Source organism: Rousettus aegyptiacus, unplaced genomic scaffold, assembly GCF_014176215.1.
Source record: "Rousettus aegyptiacus isolate mRouAeg1 unplaced genomic scaffold, mRouAeg1.p scaffold_m13_p_14, whole genome shotgun sequence".
Lineage (NCBI taxonomy): Eukaryota > Metazoa > Chordata > Mammalia > Chiroptera > Pteropodidae > Rousettus > Rousettus aegyptiacus.
The window spans coordinates 48,163,002-48,185,072 of NW_023416289.1; the positions used below are offsets into that span (position 1 = coordinate 48,163,002).

The following is a 22,071-nucleotide window of genomic DNA, read 5'->3' on the forward strand; positions in this document are numbered from 1 at the left end:
ATTAATCTGTTCAATTATAGGCACAGAGTAGGGAGAGAATTGGATTTAGGGCTGGGATTTTGCCATGCAAGTATGAAGGGAGAAAGGGAGTGAGGGAGTTGTGTACATACACGGGAGTGAGTAGAGTAGTGGGCCATTTAGTCTACAGTGGCTAAGGAAGGAGCCGAGGCCACACTGTCTGCCTCAGCCAAATAGGTCTCTCCTGCCAGTAATCACAGTTCACTTTCTCATCTCCACCAGTGTTTCTGGATGGCCTTTTTCTTACTTTTTCCTACACATTTCCCAACTCCCAGCCCAAACACCCACACCCACACCCACACACACCCAGCACCCACATGTTCACATTCACCCTGCCCTTGTGGGATGGCAGAGACGGTGCTTCCTTCTCGAAACCTTTCCTTTTTGCCCCCAGTGAACAGCCATCTTTCCGCCCTTTGACTCTTGTAGCACTCTGACTCTCTAATGGACACTTATTGCTTGTTATTACAGATTTGTGTGTATATTCTACATCTCTTACTATACTGTGCGGTTGCAAGGGATATGTCCTTGTATCCTTAGCATTTAGCACAGTTTGGTGTGCAGCAAAGGTTTGACGAGTCAATGAAAATCTCAAGTAAAACTGTTTTCAGTGTTATCCAAGGCAATTGTGGAAGCCAGAGTTTCATAAAGATTACTTTTACTTTTGTCTGTGTAATCTTTTATACTTACTGTAGTCTATAGCAATGCTGTTGTTTTTAAATCATCATCATTATTTATCTTTCAGGAGCATCTTTCCTTAAAGAAGTATATTATTGACATTGTGATCGAAAGTACAGCTCCCTCGGAACCTTTGAAAGATGGAGAAGAGCGGCAAAAAAGTAAAAAAAAAGCCAAAAAGATCAAAGCCCGCATGAACTCCAGGTACTATAAATATCCTTAAAAGCACAAGAACTCATAGTGATGCATCCTCTTTATGCAAATGCAAGGAAGACCCTCCACCCCCAAAAGTTTAAAGTTGTTTACTTCAAGAAAGCCTTGAAAATAACACTGATGAGCCTAATTTATAGGCACTTTGTTTGATTGGGAAAGAAAGAAAACTCCGTATCGATCCAAAGCCTTTGCCTTCACCTGTTAAGAGCTCTTCTTATAATTTGATGCAAAAGCTCTGCCAAACGTGTGCCTTCCCTGGCGCGCGGTAGTATGTATGAGTGTGTGTAAACCCAGCCTATTTGTCTTTCCAACTATTGATTTTTAAATGAAGTATTAGAGAAAATCAATAGCAATCAACAAATAGGAGTCTACTGGTGGTAGTGTCAAGTCCCATGACTAGGTTTAATCAATTTGGTTGCCTGTCACAACAAGAAAAAGTTCAAGAAATATCTTGAAATGGAAAGTGAGTTGTTGGACCTGTCGTTTATCATCAGTGACATCTGAGGATTAGACAGCGGTGTGGCACATCGTTCCCTCACAAGCTTGTGCGTCACCTGACAACCGATGAGTCTTGTTCAAGGACACACCTGCAGTTAGTTCCTCCTTAGTAGATAACTTGAGAGCAGGTAGTCTGAATATGTTGTTAGGCCTTTGTTCCCAAATATCTCAAAAGGTAGAGAAGCTCGACCCATGGGATTATGGGAATATGGATCTAGAATGATGATGAGTGTTATTATCTCTCTCTAGTTTCCAGATTGTAATCAAAGAAAGGGTCTGTTTCATTTTACAGAATCATGAAAACTTCAGAGTACTCATTGAAACAAAGACTAGAAGAGGCTTTTTTGATTGCTTGTTTTGAGGTCCCTCTCAAGTTTCTAAACATAGTTCCACAGTGTATGTCAGGGTGTTACAGACCTTCTTTCCGCGTTTGTGCTAAGAACTTGCTGGCCTTCTGACACTGGAATGCTGTGGAGCCCATCCTTGGGACTTCTTTCTCTATGTGCACATTCGCTGGGTGAGCTGCTCCAGTCCTGTGGCTCGAATATCCTCTACTTACTCCTTTCCTGTCTTCAAGTTTCCTTGGACTTGGTATATCCAAAACAAGTTCCCACTGTTCTTCTCTCCCCAGTCCCTTCTCTTTCTTCCATTCCTCACTCAAATCCAGTCCACCTGCAAATAACGTTAGCTTTGCTTTAAAACACGTCCAGCATCCAGCTGTCTGATATCTCTGCCTGCCCCAGACCAGCTTCACTCCCCTAGATGGTCGCAGCAGCTCCTGGCTGTCCCCTTGTTTCTGCCCCTGCCTCCCTGCAGTCTGAGCACTCTGGCCAGAGCGAGCCTGCTCATATTTAACTCAGGTCCTGTCATTTCCTTGTCTATAAAACCTCAGGGTTTCCTCTTCCTGGATGACTCTTCCCACATGTATCTGTACACCTGGGTCCCCAACCTTCTTCCGTGTCACCGCCTTAAGCCCTAGATGTGCTTGGAACCCTGAATAATTGTTATTTATTTCTACCTTTCACATGAGGTCACAATTATGTGCAACTAAAAAGTGATTCTTTCCTCATTTTGATATGTCTTAGTATTTCGACTGATAGTAGTGAACATGCATAGATTTAAATAATACATAATATAATGTTTAATTCTAATTCATTTGTTCCTTTATTCCCAAGCATAACCTGTGCTCATTTGCCTTTTCCTTATTAGGCCTGTTGAAATTTATGTCTTTCATGTTATTTATGAAGGATGGTTTATTTTTTCACCTGCATTGCTGTCTGGATTGGTAGACATTATGACTAATTCTTTCATAAGTAACTAGACTAGTTAGTTCTTTGAGACCAGGACTCTTTGGGTGAACAGTAAAATTTAAATTAACCTTTTCCTCCTTTTTCTTCCAAAAGAGAAGTTGACAGATTAAGTCAACATTAGTGGATTGCTGTAGTGACATCTGTGTCAGATTTATGACCTCTTGGTGCTGTTACCTACAGGTTCAGCTGAGGAGCCTGCTTAGACAGTGGCAGAGAAATATTATCTCAGATCTTTCCAGACATTTGGTTTTTAGCTGGTATAAATAACAAAAGCAGAACAAAACAAATCTTTGAATGTCTGGTCAAATTATGTCTACTGTTTTTAGAATTGTTTCTAAAGTTACATGACTATTCTTTACCCGTATTTGGTTTTGCATTGTAGACTTTTTGAGGTACATAGACATTCAGTCACCTCACCTACCTAGTAGAAACTTAATAGGGTTTCAACATTTTTGAAAAGTAAGCATTGTTCTGTTCCAGATCTGTAAAATCACAAGTGTTTTTGTGAATCTGTTCTCTGTCCTAAGAGGAAATATGTATTTTTAGGCCTTTTTTTGATAGCATTTACAGTACTTTAAAGAAGCAGTTTTAGAAACCAAAGTGTTAAAATTAATGTTGTAATGTTCATAATGCCGGAAGAGGAAAAACACAGCCAAGATTTTTATACAAATCAGCAGCAGAATAGCTAATGGTGATTAAATTTCTTTCTCTTCAGGGCCAAGGAATATGAAAGTTTAATGGAAGCAAAGAATTCTGGCTCTGACTCACCTTATAAAGCAAAGTGAGTATTTTATCCTACAATTTAGGTCTCCATCTCTTTGGTCTCCACCTATAAGAAAAGTTTAGCTGAACTGTCATCATATACCTGTGATCACGGGCTTTCTGTCTGATGCCTAGAACTTTTTTTTCCTAACACTATGGTGTCCAGCTGGGGACGATTTTGCCAGGGGACATTTTGCTCTGTCCGGAGATATGTGACAACATTTTGGTTATCATAATTTGGGAAATGGCACTCCTGCCATTAAGTGTGTAGAGACCAGGGATGCTGTTAAACATTTTTCAGTGCACAAGAATTATCTCATCGAAACATCAGTTCTGACGTAGAGAAACCCTGTTCCGACAGAACAGGTTCTGGCAACACTGTGGCTCTTGTGGTGGGATCTCTTTTAGGACTGTTGTGACAGCCACTTTGGGCAGATGAGGATTGAGACTCCATATTGGGTGTCAATGTGACTACACAATAGCTAAGTAAAGAAAAACATCAGTTTGCCTCTCTAACACACTGCCAACAGAGGGGCATGAGAAAGGCGCTCACACAGCGCTGATGGGAGTGCAGATGGGTGGAGCCCAAGGAAGGCTGTGTGAATTGAAGCTTAGGATGTCCACCTTAGACTTCATGCTGCCCAGTGAAATAAGGCAAAATGTGCCTGAACATTTATATAAAAGATGACTTTTTTAATAGTGAAAAAGGTCAAGAAACAGTTAAATGCCACAAATTGAGGAATATTCGTAACAACATAGTTATTGATAGATAGACTGAAGCATTTCAATGGAGCAATTATTTTCATTTAGAATAGAAATATTTCTGTTTGTCAGAAATAAGACACTCATCAGATAATTACTTTTATTTATTATTGTTCTGGAGGTATTAGCCATTGCCATTCTAAAAAGATAAAGAAATATAAAATATTAAAGAAGTTAACAAATTTATTAAGATTATTATGATACTATATATCTGTAAAGACCAAGAGAATCAAGTGAAAGGCTGATAGAAATGAGAACTTAGTAAAATGGCCGATTACCAAATTAATGTGATGCTGTTAATTACGGTGATGTTTCCCGAGCCTTCACCTTATGCTGGGCGCTTTACATATGTTGACTCATTTATTCCTCAAAATGACTCAGTGGTCTTCGGTCTTCTTCAGGGAGCCTGCGCCTAGAGAGGGAAGGTGACTAGCTGGAGGCTATATAGAGGGGTGTGGCTTTTGTGTCTGATTATCAGTTATAAAATATAAATATCGTTTACAGTAACAATAAAAAAGGAAACTAAGAATGTACTCAAACAAGAAATTAATGAAGGCTCTAAAATTAAACCTAAAAATGCTAATAAGGGATATAAAAGAAGACATAAATGGAAAGATGAGTTATACTCTCAGATAAAAGACATAGTACAGCAACTTCTCCTGCAAAGGTAATACAATCCCAGTTACACAACAACATTTTAAAAACAGAATCCATTTAAAGAACTCAGAAAAGTAAATGAGAATTTCTAGGAAAAGATTTTTTGAAGAAGGAGGAGAATGTAGTAGGACAGAGCTAATAGATGTGCAGTTAAAACCATTTTTCATTGACACATGAGTAATAATACAAACTGATGGATGAGATTTTAAAAAGAAAATCTATAAATTTAGCCAAATATTTGAGGAAAATTTAATATATGACTGTGGCATAGTGTTTGGAAAGATGGCCAGAGGGAGTGGAGCCGCTCCCGAAGGCAAACGTGTTTGTAATGTAACACTTTACTTCCCGTTAAGGGTGGACTCTGCTGCCCTTCCTCCTGAATGTGCTCTCTCGCCTTTCGACTTTTTTGACTTAGAGACTGCTGTGGAAGCCACATGTGACTTCCAGGCCTTGGCCTCAGAAGTCTTGAGGCTTCTGCTCTCAACCTTACTTTCTTGCTCCCCTATGCAAAGAAGCCCGGGTTAGCCCCCTTGAGAGGGACAGGTTACTTGGTCCTGGTGCATGACCTTTAATCTGCTCTCGAATTGGTTTTGCTTGATTTGGTGAGCATTTTTGCATCAGTATTCATAAGGGATGCCAAGCCTTATCAGGCCTCTGCTTATGTCAACTTTGCTTATGTTCCACTGGTCAAAGCAAGTCATTTTGCCAAGTCCGTAGTCACTGTACAAGGAGACTATACAAGTCAAGGCTAGCAAGACATAATTCAGGGGGACTTCAATATAGCAGTCTGCTACACAGCTTTCTCTGGTCTGTGCTCTTACTTGACTGGCCGCTCTTTTTACTTACCTTTTGCTTAGTTCACCTTCCTCTGTTTGACCTCAAACATTGGCATGCCTTCGTCCTGAGAGTTCAGATAGAGCACTATGCCCTGGGCAGTCTCGTTCAGGTTCATGACTTTAAACATCTAGTCACTGATAGATTTTAAATTTATGTCTCCAACCCACATCTCCCCGCCTACCTCTAGACTCCTGCATCCAGCTTCTTATTTAGCGTTTCCTCAAGTCAACATGGGCAAAATTAGACTCCTAAAATTCACTCCCAGACCTTATATTTTTGCTCATCTTAGAAAATGGCAAGTTGATCCTTTATGTGGAGGCTTAAATCTGTAGAGTAATGTTCTGTTTTTCTCACACTTCACTTTCGGTCCATCAGCAAACTCTCTTGGTTCTCTCTTTCCAATATGTTCTGAAGCTGACGCTGTTCTTCATCCCCATAGTGCAGCTTTGTCTTCCCGTTCCTCCCTCTCCTCACATTATCATGGCAGCTTCCTAGCCAGTCCTCAGTGCCCTCGCCCGCCACTGTCTCTCAGCCACAGGGTAGCCAACAAACTCTTTGAAATCGTAAGTCTAGAAAAAACGGCAGTAGCAGTGGAAGCATAATTTTGTAGTATCTCTGAATGCTCACATAGTAACCAGATAAATACTTAAGAAAACTAAAACCTGATGGTGGCAACAAGACCATGTATCTTCAGGAAATCCCAAAAGTGAATGGGTAGGAACAGTTGCCACAAAACCCGCATGGTATGACATCAGCGTGAGAGCAAAGAAAACTCGGCTAATGGGCGTAAGGAAAGAGAACCCCAAAGTAACCCACAGATTTTTTCTGGGAAGTAGGGTGAATCGATTTGAGAAAAGCATGTGATGTCGTTCTCAAGTAGGCACCTCAGCAGGGGCTCACGGGAACAATGTCAACTTAGTTCTTGCTCCTGTATGTCAGTGATTCTCTGCCCTCAGAAAATCAGTTTTCCAGCTGCAAAATGCTTGATCTACATTTTCTTTTCTGGGAGATCTTAAATACTAATAGAGAATGCACTTTAGACAATCAGAATTATTAGAGACATCAACATAAGGACTAGTGATGAACTTTCAAGTTATGGGTTCTTGTGGAATTATGTCTAACTGAGGGCTAGGAAAAAAAAGAATGTTATGTAAGAGCTGTATCTCATAATTTTCTATGAAAAAGATCAGGGAGAATAGGGGAAACTTGTGTTAAAAAATTGACCATTCTTTGTTGTATCGGTGATTGTCTTGTTAGTTAAGGCACTCTGAGTCTGTTGTGCATATCATGTGGGTTAAAGCAAAGGAGATTATGGAGACCAGGATTTTTCCAGCCCCCGTACTTCTGAGACTCTGCACCCTCTGTCTGAAAGAAAGGCAACAGATGTGGTGTACATAGTAGGGTTCGCCACAGCCCTTAATTTGAATGACAGGAACGAGGAGGTGTTTTATCTCGTGAGAAGTGCTGTGTGCATGTCCACACCTTCATTTCCACATCTGTTTGTTGGAGAGACCTGGAAACAATGGCCATGCAGCAACAGTGAGCATCCCTTGTCCTCGCTCATTTGGGACCTGAGATGTCCTTTCTCACTTGGCGAACCACGAACTTCTTGGGAAAACGCCCAATTCCAGATCTGAATGTCCTGTCATATTAGATGGCTAGGAAACGCTCACAGATGGCCAGTGTTTTGTCAGCGGACTCAGGAGCCAAGTTGAGGCATTTCCCGCTGGGCGGAGGAGGGGTGGTTTGCGCTTCAGAAGGGGAACTGCTGTAATGAGTGGCCTCGGTAACCCAGTGGTTGGTGGAGAGTGTTGCCTCCTTATAAAATGATTCTTGGTGATAAATGGAAATGGAGGTAGCTCTTCCTCCGGTCACTCCTCCCCTTTCCAGAAAAACTCAGTCCTGAAGCCACTAGATGAAAGAGCACCAAGCAGCGGCCTGTGTCTGGGGTTTCAGGTGGCCTGGCAGAGAGTGTTGAAACCCCAGCAGGGTGAGAGGGTGGAGATGATAGCATGCGTACAGGGACAGGGACGGTTACCTGCCACGAATAGGGGTTGGTCCAATAGGTAAGTGGTCCAGGACGATGGAAGGCCGGCCTCTCAGTGCTGGAGAAGAGAATTAAAAACCTGCCCACGGAAAATAGGAAAACCCTGTGGCAATGCATTGGAATCGTAGGTGTCAGTTTTAACTCGTACTTTCCAATATGTAGGAATAGACGTAGACGTAGATATAAATGTACATATGAGATGTTACACATGTTTATTGTGAAATAGCACACACACATTTTCCAGCAGTCTCCACTGGGAGCGAGTGCCTGGGAGCAGCACCCTGGTGTCCCTGTGTAACTCTGAGGGCGAGGGGCTCCCTGAAAGGGAATGTGGGTTTTTTCCCACGAGAAGGGATCCTGGCAGGCAAAATGAAAAGTGTCTGATGGAGGAGGAAATACATGTATACTGATTTTTTCATCTTACGTAGGGATTTGTTGAGCTCTGGTATAGAAATACAGGCTTAAGGATATTATTTTAAAATAGAAGGGGAACCATGTGCCTTTCACACAGAGGAGGTGAAAGAAAAAGGAAAGTTAAGGTATTCATGTCTTTGTGTCCATCACCCTGAAGTGGACCCAGTCTCTCTCACTCTTTCACAGATCTTCCCAGCAACCCTAACAAACTCCCCAGAACTTCACTGTGGTGAAAGTTAGGGTTCCTTACAGAGATACTTCTTACATTCATCAGTGACAGATGTGAATTTAGAATTGTCCTTGGAATTGGTTCAAATTTTGAGAAGAAGATATCTGACCAAACAGCATTCTCCACAAAGCCATTTACCAGATGGACACTTTTCATATTTTAGGCCAGAAGTTACAGAGCCTCCACTTTTTCTTTTCATGCAAGAGAAATTGTCTGCCAGAAGAAACCTAGATAACGACTTCTGTGTTAAAAACTGCACCCTCTAAAACATCTCCCGTCCTTGCCCTTTAGGGAAAATGTAGCTTTCAGGGCTTCAGTACTGTGACATTCTGTATTTATTTATAGTATAAATCCAAATCCGATGCCTTTTGTCTTGAGAGGGTCTGTGTTATTTGTGGTCCTTCTGGAGGCAGGGAATGAAGCAGACGTTTAGCTCATGTTACCTACGCGCCCCCTCGCTTTGGCGTTCTTCCTTGGAGGGTAGGTTCACATGAATCCCAGATTTGATTTACCTCAGGGTGAAATACAAGCCTCTTGTATTCTGTGAGTTAAAATGGTCCTTGTGCCTCCCTGAGTACGTCTGGTTCTCAGTGGAATGTGAGCGTTCTTGGTAAGAATACTGTAGATTCGTATGCATCAGTTGCTGTGGCTGGATATTGAGTTACATGGTGTGCAGGCTGCATTCAGCCAAAAGCTGAAGTGGCTACTTATCTGTCACACAGTGAAGTTCACTGCCAGTATTCTTCCACATGATAAGGTGAGTAACTCTAATCGGATGGGACTCCAGCCCGTGTTCGATTAGAAGGGAAAAGAAGTATGTTGCTCTGACTTGGTTTTTGTATTTTTTACATTCCCTTTGCCCCTTTGTTAGATTGAGACCTTATGTCAGTGAACAGCAGTCACAATGGTCATTTATCGAATGTCTACTTTAGTGGGTGACGTTCGGTACATTGAATTAATTACCTCTGATCTTCAGAAGCTTTAAAAGGAAAAAAATATATATTACCTCCACTTTTAAGAGGAAGAAACCAAGATACAGAGCGATCAGATAACCTTGCCAGGGTTTATGCATGTGTTATGCGCTGGAGCCAGAATTCAGGCACACATGTTTCTGCCTCTAGAGTTCGTAGTCATCCTTTAGCATGTCAGAGTAACTTCATGTGGGTAGCTTAGGTTTAAACGAGTTCAGCAGTATCCTTTTTTATCTGCATTTGCTTTTGTATTCTTTGAGAAATTTAAAAATTTTACATAAGTGCATTTGTGGAAGAAGCCCTGTTCTAGGATGGAGACAGCAGCGTGAGGTCTGAAGGTCGGCTGCCTGGGCTCCTAGTCCCAGCAACACCTCGACAGCTGTGAGGCCTGGGGAAAGTCGCCTGTTCTGCCTAAGCCTTTGTTTCTTCATTTTTCAAACAGGGATAATAGTAACGAGCAGTGTTTTTTCAGATGATTAAATAAGATCATGGACATGAAAGTATTTTGTAACCTGGGAGGTTATGGGTGTAATTAAGAATGTGAAGAAGAAATGTCTGCTTCGAACATTCGTCATGAAGTAGCTGTCGCATGCACTAGTGTGGAGGTGGCAGTGAGCCACGGTGGGCAGGGACCACCCCCCATGCAGTGAGTGCTGTGCTTCTGCACTGTAAACAGTAGCTTGTAGCCACGTGTGGCTGTTCAAGTTTAAATTATTAAAATTAAATGCAACTTAAAATTCAGTGCCTCAGTCACACTGACTATTTCAGGTGCTTAGCAGCCACCACGTTGGATAGGACAGATGTGGAACATCCTGTCCATCGCTGTGGAGAGTTTTGTTGTAAAGCTCTCCATGGGCGAGACTTGGCCGAGTGATTTGAAGGACTGGTCAAATCAGAGAAAGTAATATGTAGCCTAAGAACTAAAGCATAAGTAGGAGTTCTCTAGATGATGTGTGTGGGGAGAGGCATTCCAGAAAAAAGGAAATAAGAGCATTTGCAAAGAGCGCAGTGCATACAGAGCCCGCGCAGCAGGGTTAGCCTACATGGAGGGCTCGCTCTTCCTTGATTGTCACAGAGAGACAGGAGAATATGGGTGAAATGCAGACAGGCTTGAAGATCTGTGGCAGAAAGTGAGGATTTTCTTGTTCCGGTATCTTCCAGTTTCTTTATGAAATGTAAGATCTTCTTTTAAAAGCAAGAGGGAGGATGGAAAGGGTGGAGTTTTGAAAGGATTGGGGAACATACGAAGCAAGTAAACTCTTTGTGGAGAGTGAGAAGACTAGATGGACTTAGTAAGATCCTGACTCTGTCATCATACTGGTCTTTTATGTGGTAGAACTTTTCCTCAGGGTCAGAAATGGAGGAGGCTGGCAGGTGTCAGTTAATGCAGCTAAATAAATTAATGCATGCCAGGCACTGAGAACAGTGCGTGTCCAGTGTAAGAGCTAAACAAACATTAGTGATTATCACCACTGCTGGAGTTGGCCGGTAGGAAGGTATCAAACTAAACGAGAGAGATGGGGAATGGAGCATGTTTACAAGGAAGTGATTGCAGTGATGGCCTATGGAGTCTGTCGTTGACAAAAGTAGAAGTAAGACAGCAGGGGTTGATGTATAGGGGAAAATGGGAGACATCTGAGTGTCTAGTGAGTATCTGTTGGTGAGATACTCAAGCAAGGAAGTAGGAAGGAAAGGCCTTGAAGAAGTAAGGGCTACAGAGAAATCCTACGTACTGTCCCTTTACTAGAGAACCGCACGATCCAGGTAGTATGTAGTATTTCTGGGTGAAAAATACATAATTGCTCAGTTGTCTAATTAGTTGATATGAGCACTGGCAGTCAGTCCCAAATGGGTTGTAAATTGGAACATGGAGAGTTTGACATTGAGAGTTTACGGTGCTTATAGCATAATATCCAAGCCCACCTTGAAGATGTAAATCAAAGTATGAAAACCTGCTCTGGTTCTTAACACTCGTTTTCTCTGCTGTCATATTCCACCGTCTCCCCATCTCCAGTTCTGTCCTAGTTTAAATGTCGCATGGTAACTGATGGCAGCCATTGGTCTAGTCCTTTGAGTGGGGAGGACCGTCCTTCAGTTGTGTTTTGTGCCTTGAGGACTTCATTGTCGTTTGTGAATGGAAAACAGTACCAGCCTTGGGAGTGGTTCATTTCTCTCTCCCCTCGGGTGCTCTGCGAAATAGTTTCTAATACAATAATGGAAGTACCTTTTGTCTCAAAATGTTTAGGAAAATGAAATATTGTCGTCTAATTCATTAATGTCGTGATTCCCTTTCATTCATTTCTTTCCATATCATTTTGTATTGAAGGCTTCAGCGATTAGCCAAAGATCTTCTGAAACAACTACAAGTACAAGACAGTGGGTCATGGGCAAACAATAAGGTTTCTGCTTTAGATCGGACCCTAGGAGAGATCGCTAGAATATTGGAAAAAGAGGTATGTAACTAATCTCTGGCTTCTGGCCTCTACCTTTGTGGTTCCTTCTCACTGTGACAGGACGTAGGCTGTAAGGCAGACTCTCAGTGTCCGTGTTTCTTCTGTCTCCAAAAGATAGCCACTGATGGATGTTTTTTTCCTTTCATTCCTACTTAAATTGAAGTTGTTTTCAGTTGTTTTCATTGAAATGCTTAATAACAAAAATATATTCTTTAGGTCATGGTTTTCTCAGTCATATTTTTGTCCACATAAACAAAATGAAATTATTTTAAATGGAATCATACTTATAGATATACAATTATGTGGCAGAAAATATAAAGCTTCGAATTACAAAGCTCATAAATCACAGATTTTCACAAAACATCGATTTCCTTCCTGTTTCAAGCAGATTTGGCAGTTTTCTTTAATTCTTTAATAACTTATAGTCATTAAATGTTTCAATGACAATTTAAAAGTTTTTAATTTTAAAAGTCTTTATTATTCACTGTAGAAAATTTTAAGTGTACAAAGAAGAAATGAAACTCCCTGTAATACTCACTATTGACATTTTATTATATTTTCTGATCCTTTTATTGTATTTCTTCTGATCCTTTTACTGTGCATTTTCTACATTTTTATTTCTGGCTAACTTATCAGAAATAATTTTTCATATCTTCAAAAATTCTTTGTAACAGAAGAACATACCACAGTTTACACAATTCATGTCTCTTAGGTGGTTTCTAATTTTAGTACTTAAGGTAGTGGCCAGATTTGTTCATTAGTTGCATTTTTTTTTTTTGGTTTCTTGTTTTCTGGGCTTCAGATTTATTATATAATATTTTATACCTTAGAAAGACTGTAGTGATGAAAGTAACATAAATACAATTTACAGCTGTGAACTCAGCACCTGACTTAAGAAGTGGACTGTCCCCAGTGTGGTCCCTCCACATCTGAGGGAAACCCTGTGCAGAATCAAAGGGGTGTCTTTGTTTTTTAAAAAATGGCTTTATTGCTGTATCACATAAATGTATTGTTAAGTAATGTTTAGTTTTGCTCGTATATGATCTTTACAAAATATCATACTGCAGTCTTTTGTGAATCATAATGTTCAGAGTTACAGTTCTAAGTTTTATTTCAGCTTGTAACTGTAGCCGGCTTTCATTAATTTTTTCTGTCATATAATGAGGACTTCATTGTGTTAATAGTACAGTTTTTTTGTCCAGTCTCCTGACAGTGGACATTCGTTTTCAGGGTTGGGTATGTGGGGCCTGGGGGCAGAGGTTAAATGAAAGTGCTGCGGAAACATTCCTGTGTCACAGCGAACAAGCAAGAGTGGCTCTAACGCGGGAGCCTTGGGCTGCAGCCTGCACAGAGTCACCTGGAAGACCTGTTAAAACACAGATTGCTGGGCCCCACCTTGGGGTCTGATTCAGTAGGTCTGGAGTGAGTCCCAAGAGTTCGTATTTCTAACCAGTTCCCAGGTGCCACCGGGCCAGGGACCATGCCTTGAGAATCATGGCTCTAGTCTAGGGCACGTGCCTCTGGCGGAATGCGGGCCGGCTTCATTCACGAGGTGCTGCTTGGCCGCATTTTGGCACCAGCCAGTGCGGTTGTCTGTCGTAGCCGAGAGCAGCGCTGTGGCAGGGCCACGCAGGCCCCTTCCGCGGCCTGACACGTCCCTGCAGGTGCCAGACACTGGCCTTTGTGAGAAGTGGGCTAGCTGGTGTTCGCAGGTTTGGCGCATCTTGGGAAAATCTGTAATTATTTTAACATTTGCACCGATTGTTTTTGTTCTTTATGTAGGGTACCTATACTTTGAACTAAAAGGCGATTGCTTGGTAATCCTACCATGTGCTCCTTACTGTGATATCTTAGATTGAAGTAATCACAGACTTTTTGAGGGAAGAATAGAATCTTTATAAGAAAAGTAGTTATAAGAAAATCTAAGTAAAGTAATTTCATTCACAAAGGGGCAATTTACTGGAATACCACTGATTCCTTATCATTTGGGGGGGAAGAGTGTGTCTGGCTCCCCGTCTGAATGGTCTGCATCAGGAAACTCGCCACAGGGCAGGCCCCCCGCAGAGTACAGGCATGCCCACAGCGAGACCCTTTTGCTACTTTTATAACTAAAGTCCTTTTTACCTGGCCAGGGCAGACTCACTTCATGTGGAATTCTGTTGAGAATGTATACTGACATTTCAGCATAACTCAGCTGATGATATTATGGTTTCAGTCTAGGAGTTGTAAATAAACAGTTTTTGTTTTTTTGTTTATTTGTTTGGAAAACTGCTTGGAGTAACGAAATCACTAGAGCCAAAGCCAAGTACCCAAAGAGGGATTTGAAGACGGCCTAAAGTGACAAAGGGGGGACTTGGGGGACATGGGAGGTACTCACTGAAGAATGTGAGAGATGAATGTTGAGGTATTTTTCTTCTAAGTTTAGACCTCAACATTTGGATGCTTTCTCTTGTGGCCTGACACAGTTTTCCTTAGGTAGTTTTTGTGAAGTTCTGAGAATTATCTTACAGCAAATGAGCTAAACTTTGATGCACAGAAACTCTCTTGTCATGGAAGCAATCAGGAAACTGAGGAGACCGGGGTTGCCAGGTCTCAAGTCCTTCTGGCTTTGGGGATTCTGTGATTCTGTTCAGAAGTAGAAGTCTGTAAGCTCTGTCGCATATGTTAGGCTCTTTGGCAAACTTCAGCCACTTCTGTTAGAAATATGGTGGTCTAGGGTTTGTACCAGCTCCACCAACAAAAACATTTATGTGCTGGAAAAAAAGAATTTTCTTAAAAGCATCAAACAGCTAAGAAGAAATTAAATAATTACCAGTTTAAATAAAAAGCAAGAATTGTGAAAGTTGTGCTTATCACTGATTTCCCCAAGAGCATTTGCCAGGCTGGCAAATTTGTAAGGATTTGCAAGCCTCATAACTGAGGGGACAAAGAAAAAGGCTCCGTGCTGCCTAAGGTGTGGAGTCAGTGGGAGTTTCCCCCTCACACAGCTAAGACCACCATAGCCTACCGCCCAGCATGACCGTGAACCCCCTCACCGCACCTTCAGAGACTGTGAAGGAGGCACCTTGGCACAGTATGGAGGTGCTAAACATCCTGCAGCCCCGGAACTGATTTGCAACCCAAATTCCTGTCACCTACATTATTTCAGATGCTGATAGATTATTTCAAATAAGAGCGTCTAAAACATTCTTGTACGTGCAAAGGCATTTTCCTCATTCTTGTCATTGTATTACATTTGGTCCAAGTGAGCATGGTTTGTATTTGCATTGGCTTTTCTCTTTACTCTGTGAAGGTGAACATTTACGTTAGGATAGTAACAGTATCCCAGAAACATTCTGTGGATTATCAGAAACACGAGACATTTGTGTGCTGTTACTGTAAGTAAACAGTGTAAGCAGATGGATTGGTCATGGATTTTGTCCAGTTGCCTTTTGTGACTTTTAGAATCCTGCCAAATTGCAATAGAGATTCAGCTGTGACTCTCTTGAACATGAATAAGCGAACCACAGAGCCGGCTGCATTCATAATTTGAAATGAATTTAGCGGTGTCACGTCACATGACACGCGATTGCTGTAGCAAAGCTTGCCGTGTACTCTGGTGCTCGAAACTCATCTCGGAAAATGGCAGCAGAAACTGTGGAGGGTAGAAAGGTAGAAACTCTTCCCCACTCACCCTCTTCTTTTCTTCCTGCTTTTTGCCAACTGAGGTTTGTGGCTTTTAAAAAATTGTTTATTGGGGTAACATTGGTTAATACGATTATATAATTTTCAGGAAGTTTGTGGCTACTTAACACATGCCTGGACTCAGGAGAAAAACCATTAATCCCCGAGAGCTTTTCAACCTAATTGTGTTCAGAAAATTGTTTTCGGGTCCTGCTAGACACTGCCTGTTCACCAAACTATGATTTCATTTGCTTTTGCTTCTCTTATTTTCAGCTGGACTTCTTCAGTTGAGTGGAACTGGAAAATATTCAATCGTAGGAACCTCTTATTTTTATCCTCCCACTTACTGTGTTTTTAATTTATGTAGTTATTCCCTTATAGCAGATGGTCAATAACTGTACATAGTTGTATGACGCCCATATTTCATCAGATGACAAGTATATCATATGACCCAAAGTAAAAAGGAAATGGTTTTCATACCTTCTTCAGCTAGCTTATATTAGAAGACTACTATAAGCAAAATGGAATTATTATTTCAAGCATCTGACAGCTTTAATTTATATATGTATTGTAATTTTAAAAAAGAAACAATGGAAACAAAAGAAGAAGTGTTTGTGTATTTAGTTTTAGGTGGTGGTTACATAGGTGTGCGTAGTTGCCAAAATTCATCAAACTGAATACCTAGATATGTGCATTTTATGTTAACTATATCTCAGTAAAAACACAATTAGTTAATATTTTTAAATTGTTCATATTTTTGGATGGTGAAACTTACCTTTATATAAACACACAGTTTTAGTCACTGTGGCTTCTTTGTGAAAAGTACTCTTAAAAGCTAATAAATTTGTTATAAAAACTCAGTGATGAATATTGATGGGGCTAATTTATAGAAACATTTTTCACACAATTTGATATTTTCTATTATGCTTATGCAAATTAACTTCGTGGACTATTTTAAAACTCTTTAAAAACCTCTAGCTTTGTATGTAATATAACGCACAGAAATTTACATAAAATACATTTGTACAGAATAATGAATAATTATAACAGCAAAAACCCCAGTGACTATTAGTTGAGAAATAGAGCATTGCCAACATCCCAGTACCTTCTGACCCACCCATACTTATTTTGCCAATCATGCCATTCTCTTAATATTTGGATAAACAATTACTTTGACTTTTTAGTAACTACTTTTATACTTTTCTTTATACTTTTATCCCCTAAATAATAGAGGTTCATTTATGTATGTCTGTTTTTGAACTTTATGTAAATGGAATGCTACTCTGTAATTTGGTGTCTTCTATCAAGATTACGTACTTAAGAATTTATGTTGTTGTAGAGGGTTTTTTCCCCATTGCTATATACTGTGTCATTGGATAAAATTACCATAATGATATTTAGACGTTCCACCATCGATGGACGTTTGGCTTGCTTCTAAACATGTATTGTGGTATTGAAGTGCAAGGTCAATACCATCTCCACTTACACTTCTGATTTTAGTCCTGAGAGTCTTTTTTTTTTTTTTTTTTTTTAGTGTATGTAAAGGGTTGTCAGTTTCATTGGTCTTTTCAAAGAACCAACTGTTGGTTGGTTCATCCATGTTGTTGCAAATGGCAGGATATGCTTCTTTTCGTGGCTGAATAATAATCCATTATATATATGTACCAGAACTTCTTTATCCACTGATCGGCACTCAGATTGTTCCCAGTGCTTGGCTAGAGTAAACAATGCTGCTGTGACCGTAGAGGTGCACATATCTTTTTGAGTTAGGTTTTTTGTTTCCGTTGGGTATATTCCCAGAAGTGGATAGTTGGTAGTTCTGTTTTTAACTTTTCGAGGATCCTCTGTACTGTTCTTTGGTAGCCGTACCAATTTACAGTATTGCCAGCAGTGTGCAGGGTTCCCTTTCTTCCACATCCACACCAGCAGTTTTTATTTCTTGTCTTTTTCATGATGGCAGTTCTAACAAGCATGAGGTAATAGCTCATTGCGGTAATAATTTGCATTTTTCTAACGCCTAGTGGTGTTGAGCATCTTTTCATATATCTGTTGGCCTTTCATATATCTTCTATGGAAAAATGTCTATTTTGGTTCTTTGCCCATTTTTAATTGGGTTATTTATTTTCATTTTTGCTGTTGAGTTTTTAAACATTTATTGGAGGCAACATTGGTAATAAAATTATGTAGGTTTGAAGTGTACAGTTCAATAATACATCATCTGTATATTGCATTGTGTTCACCACTCAAAGTCAGATCTTCCATTACCATATATTTGACCTACTTTACCCTTCTATACCTGCTCCCCTCCACCCCGGTAACTGCTAAACTGTTGTCTGTTTCTATGAGTTTTCGTTTGTCTTGTTCGTTTGTTGCTTTCAGTTTTATATCCCACATGTGAGTGAAATCATATGGTTTTCCTAAATAGTTTTTATTCTGTAATCGCTCTCAGAAGAATCCAGGTGTTCTCATTCCATGGAAATTCCATACTGATCTTAAAGGTAGGGAGACAGTGGTCTAAAGTTTTTATATTTATTTATTTTGTTAATTTAAAATATGTTACCAGGAAGTGTTAAGAAAAAGCACATGAACCACAAAATTAACTTTTTATCATGTGTATTTCTAGGTGAACATCTGTAATAGGAAAAGGGCAATCGGAAGATAAATTTGGCAGTGTTAATAGGCAAGCCCTCACTGGAGTATTTTTTTTTCTTTTTGCGAGCATTACTCTGCCACCAGTGAAGTCTCATTATTTCTAAGTGTCCTAATCAATAAGGTCATGAAAGATTGATTTCAGAAGCTGCCACTGTGTTTATGACAAGAAGCGTATTGAGTCATTTATAGGAGTAGGCAGTAATTCTCCTGTTAACTAGCAAGTCAGGGGATCAGCAAGCCCATCTTATACGTCTTTCGGTGGCGAGGAACATCTCAGTGGTGCCCGTCGCTGATGGAGGAGGAGATTCATATTGTTAATTGAACGTCCCTACAGAGAACAGAAATGTACCATCTTGTTGGGGGGAAAGGGAGAAGTTGCAAATCTGTGGTCTCTAGTGTGTATGAATTGGTTGCATTGATTTTTTTCTCTACTAAAGGCTTGAGATGGATGGAGAGTTGTCCTTAGAAAATATAAAATTGGTTACAGCAGCTCCTTCAGAATTGCAATTACCACTGTTTCAAATAAAAATACACGTATTTAAATATATATCATTTTAAAATGAAACATTTTAGTAGTTCTACTCACGTGCGTTATAGAAAGTGTGTAACGCTAAACCTTTTCTTATTATTTGTTATGAACGTGATTTAAGAACCACGCAGTATTGTCATATGTGAGTATTGTAATTTATTTGGCTAATCCTCTGGTTGAGTGACCTTTAGGTTCATAAAGCCTTTTTTAAAGAAAAATAATCTTTATTATATTTCTTAATTGTTAAAAACAAAATTAAGCAATAGAGAAATATATAACAGAATAAGGGGATGCCCCTCCTGTTTCCCTTCTAGTCCCTCTTCTCAGATTTAACAGGTGTTAACAGTTTGGCAAATATCCTTCCATATTTTTTCTCTGTATATATATTCTGTGCATCTACATACACATTTTTTTTTCCTCAGCAAAAAAATACCGTTCTCTATGTATTCTTAGCTCCTTCTCTTCAGTTGGTAACATATTGTAAGTGTTACTCCATGTCAGCACATGAAGACCTACCCTAGTTCTCTCTTTTTTTTGATTAGCGGGGGGATAGGGTGGGGCGGGATGGGGTAGTGAGGTGTTAAATTAAAAAAAGAGGGCTACACATGGCTTAAGAAAAACTAAGTGAATACAACAAAAAGAAAACTCCTCTTTTACTTTACTCTGGGAATTCTTTTAAAGACTCTGTAGTACTCCATAGAGTAGCTGTACCAGTAACTTAACTTAATCATTTCCTTATTGATGGGCATTTGTTTAGATTATTTTGGAGATTTTGCTTTTTTAAAAAAATCCTTCAGTGAATGGACATCTGGGTACATGTACCACATGGACTAGGACTTATTATCTGGAATAGATTTACTAGATGTGGAATGAAATTTTGATTAAAAAAAAAAAAAGGCCAGATTATCCTTCAAACATGTTAAAAAGCAAGTAGCCATCTTAGCCAATGTAATTGAGATCAGTAGTTGCTCGGTTAAGCCCAAAAGACAGACAAACCAAGGAAATCATGATAATAAAGCCTGTTAAGTTTATATTCATTCACCAGTCTTCTGATGTAGGAACAAGGCTTTTCTTTGTGAATAGTTCTCTTCTTTGGAATTCCATTTTGTCATTCTTACACGAGTACAAATTCCAAAATACATTATCTATAAATTTCACTTTCACATTTTTTAAGTGAAAACAATCTGAGTTGATGATCAGAGCTCTAGATTTTTATAATTTTTCCCCCAGTTTTTTCATTTGTCTCACTTATACCTAATATGCTGGCAGTTTTGTATGGCAGTTGCCATTATTGAATATTTTCAAAGCATTCAGCTTAGTTTTCATAGAAACTTTCCTTCTAATATGTTATTAGTTCACTTGCCACGTAGTTAAATTACATAATGTGGCGAAGAAGCGATTGTCACATACATATATTCATATACATAGAACCTACTTGTGTTAACACACAAAGGTAAGAATGTTCACTGGGATATAGGTATCAGTCTGCATGTTTTATACAGGAAATGGAGAGTGTCCCTTAAGCCATCATTTTGGCTAGGTGAAGATCAGGTACACATAAAAGAATTTTGTGCTGTACTAATTTATAGACCTTTCTATGGTCTTGCAAGCATCCCTTCCCACCCACCCTTGCCAGCATTAGGTATTAATCCACAATGCATTTTAAAGCTGGAAAATGTCAGCAAACAACAACAGAACGCTAGCATTTATTGAGCATCTACTGTTGTGACACTTTCTAATGTTATCTCATTAAGTCATTATAGTGACTCTTATCATGTTATCTCATCTTATGCGTATATAAAAAATAAAGACATTGAGACACAGAGAGATTAGCTAACTCGACCAGGGTCACACAGTAAGTGGCAAAACTGCGAATCAAAAATATTTTTAAGATGTTTTTATTTGACATAATAAGTTAACTGTGTAAATGAGATATTCAGTATTTCAGTGTTATGTATTCACACAATCAGTCAAAATGTATTTTTCTTTCATGACTTACACTTTGTGAACATTTTATAAAATATATTCCATAAGTAAATATTGAGCCTACAAGGTATTTTCCTGTTTTTATAAATTTTTGGAAGAGAACCATAGAATGTTAAAAGTTAAGTAACCTTAACTGTTATTTAGCCTACTCACCCATTCTCTCATTTGTGAAGTGTGTGAATGAAATGTGTGGATGGTTCAAGTCTGTAAAGGCATTTACTGTATAGATTAAAATTGGAATTTCCTCCACTCTTAGAAGAAGATAGCATGGTCCTGGCATGGGTATGATAAACCAGTCTGTAGTTATGAATGTTACATTCATTTCTATAGTCTTCCTAAATGTGTGTGCTCTAGCATGTTTTCATAGTACCAGTTCAGACCTGTATTTCTCTTTACATTGAGTTTTAACTTTTATTATAGGTAATATCCAAACATAACTGAGGGAGGGAGACAGACACACACACACACATACACACACAGCAACTTTCCAAGCCATAGTTTCTGAAAAATATTTTATTTGATAACAATTATGAGTTACCTTGAATTTTCACGTACTCCATTTACAAGATGATGTTTTTGACATCGCAGTTCCAAAAGAAGAAAAACTATTCTTTACTCTATGCTGTTAAATTTTTCCTAGATGGAAAAATATTAATCAATGGCAAAATTTGTTGAATAAAAATGGTGTACAGATCTTGCTGAGTACCGGTATGAGTATTTCTATAGGACACATCTTTAGAAGTAGAATTCCCAAGTGCATGTCGCATCCAGCCTTTTGTGAGATGCTCTACTTCTCGTCATTTGAGGTCCCTAGTACAGGAGGAAGTCCCGAAGCTTGTAGAGTGCTGTTCAGCCAGCCGAATGGCGGAGGAGGGGGCAGTGCGTGGCCCATTGACCGGGGATGCAGCCCGGCAGCGGAAGCCTGCGGGGAAGGGGCTGCAGCAGGGATAACAGGGAGCCGAGGGCACATGATAGAACCCCGTTGTCCTGACTGGAGATCTCTGGCAAAATAGAGATTGGAAATTCTGTTATTAAAAAACCAGCTTGTGTGTCGTATGTTCTGGAAGTTTCCGTGAGCAGGCTGCCCCTCTGTGTGTAAACGCGCCCCGGTGAACTGCTTTTTCTCTATAATCTCGCCCACCTATGTTTAAATCTTGTAGTGCTCAACATCAGCGTATTGTAGTGCCTCAGAATTAGGAGTTTTTTTTTTTTAAAGAAAATACAGATGACTGGGTGGTTCTCTCTTCTTGTTGTTGTTTTAAATTTCTTTTTTATCATAAAAACTTAAAAAAAGGTGCCTTGGGACCACACACCAGTAATTTTGAGAAGCAGCCAGGGTTGAGAATCATTGCTATACCAGAATAGTTCATTTGTTTATTGCTTGTAGAGTCT

General features: G+C 39.7%; 1 protein-coding gene across 2 annotated transcripts in view; it reads left to right on the forward strand.

Annotated features, from left to right (window-relative positions):
• Positions 1-22,071, forward strand: part of SCAPER (S-phase cyclin A associated protein in the ER) — a 197,247-nt gene that overhangs the window by 89,842 nt on the left and 85,334 nt on the right. For both annotated transcript variants that reach the window (XM_016125783.2, XM_016125786.2), the window contains exons 21-23: positions 764-900; positions 3,433-3,498; positions 11,723-11,849. In XM_016125783.2, coding sequence (XP_015981269.2) covers positions 764-900; positions 3,433-3,498; positions 11,723-11,849 — 330 coding nt within the window. The remainder of the gene's footprint in view (positions 1-763; positions 901-3,432; positions 3,499-11,722; positions 11,850-22,071) is intronic.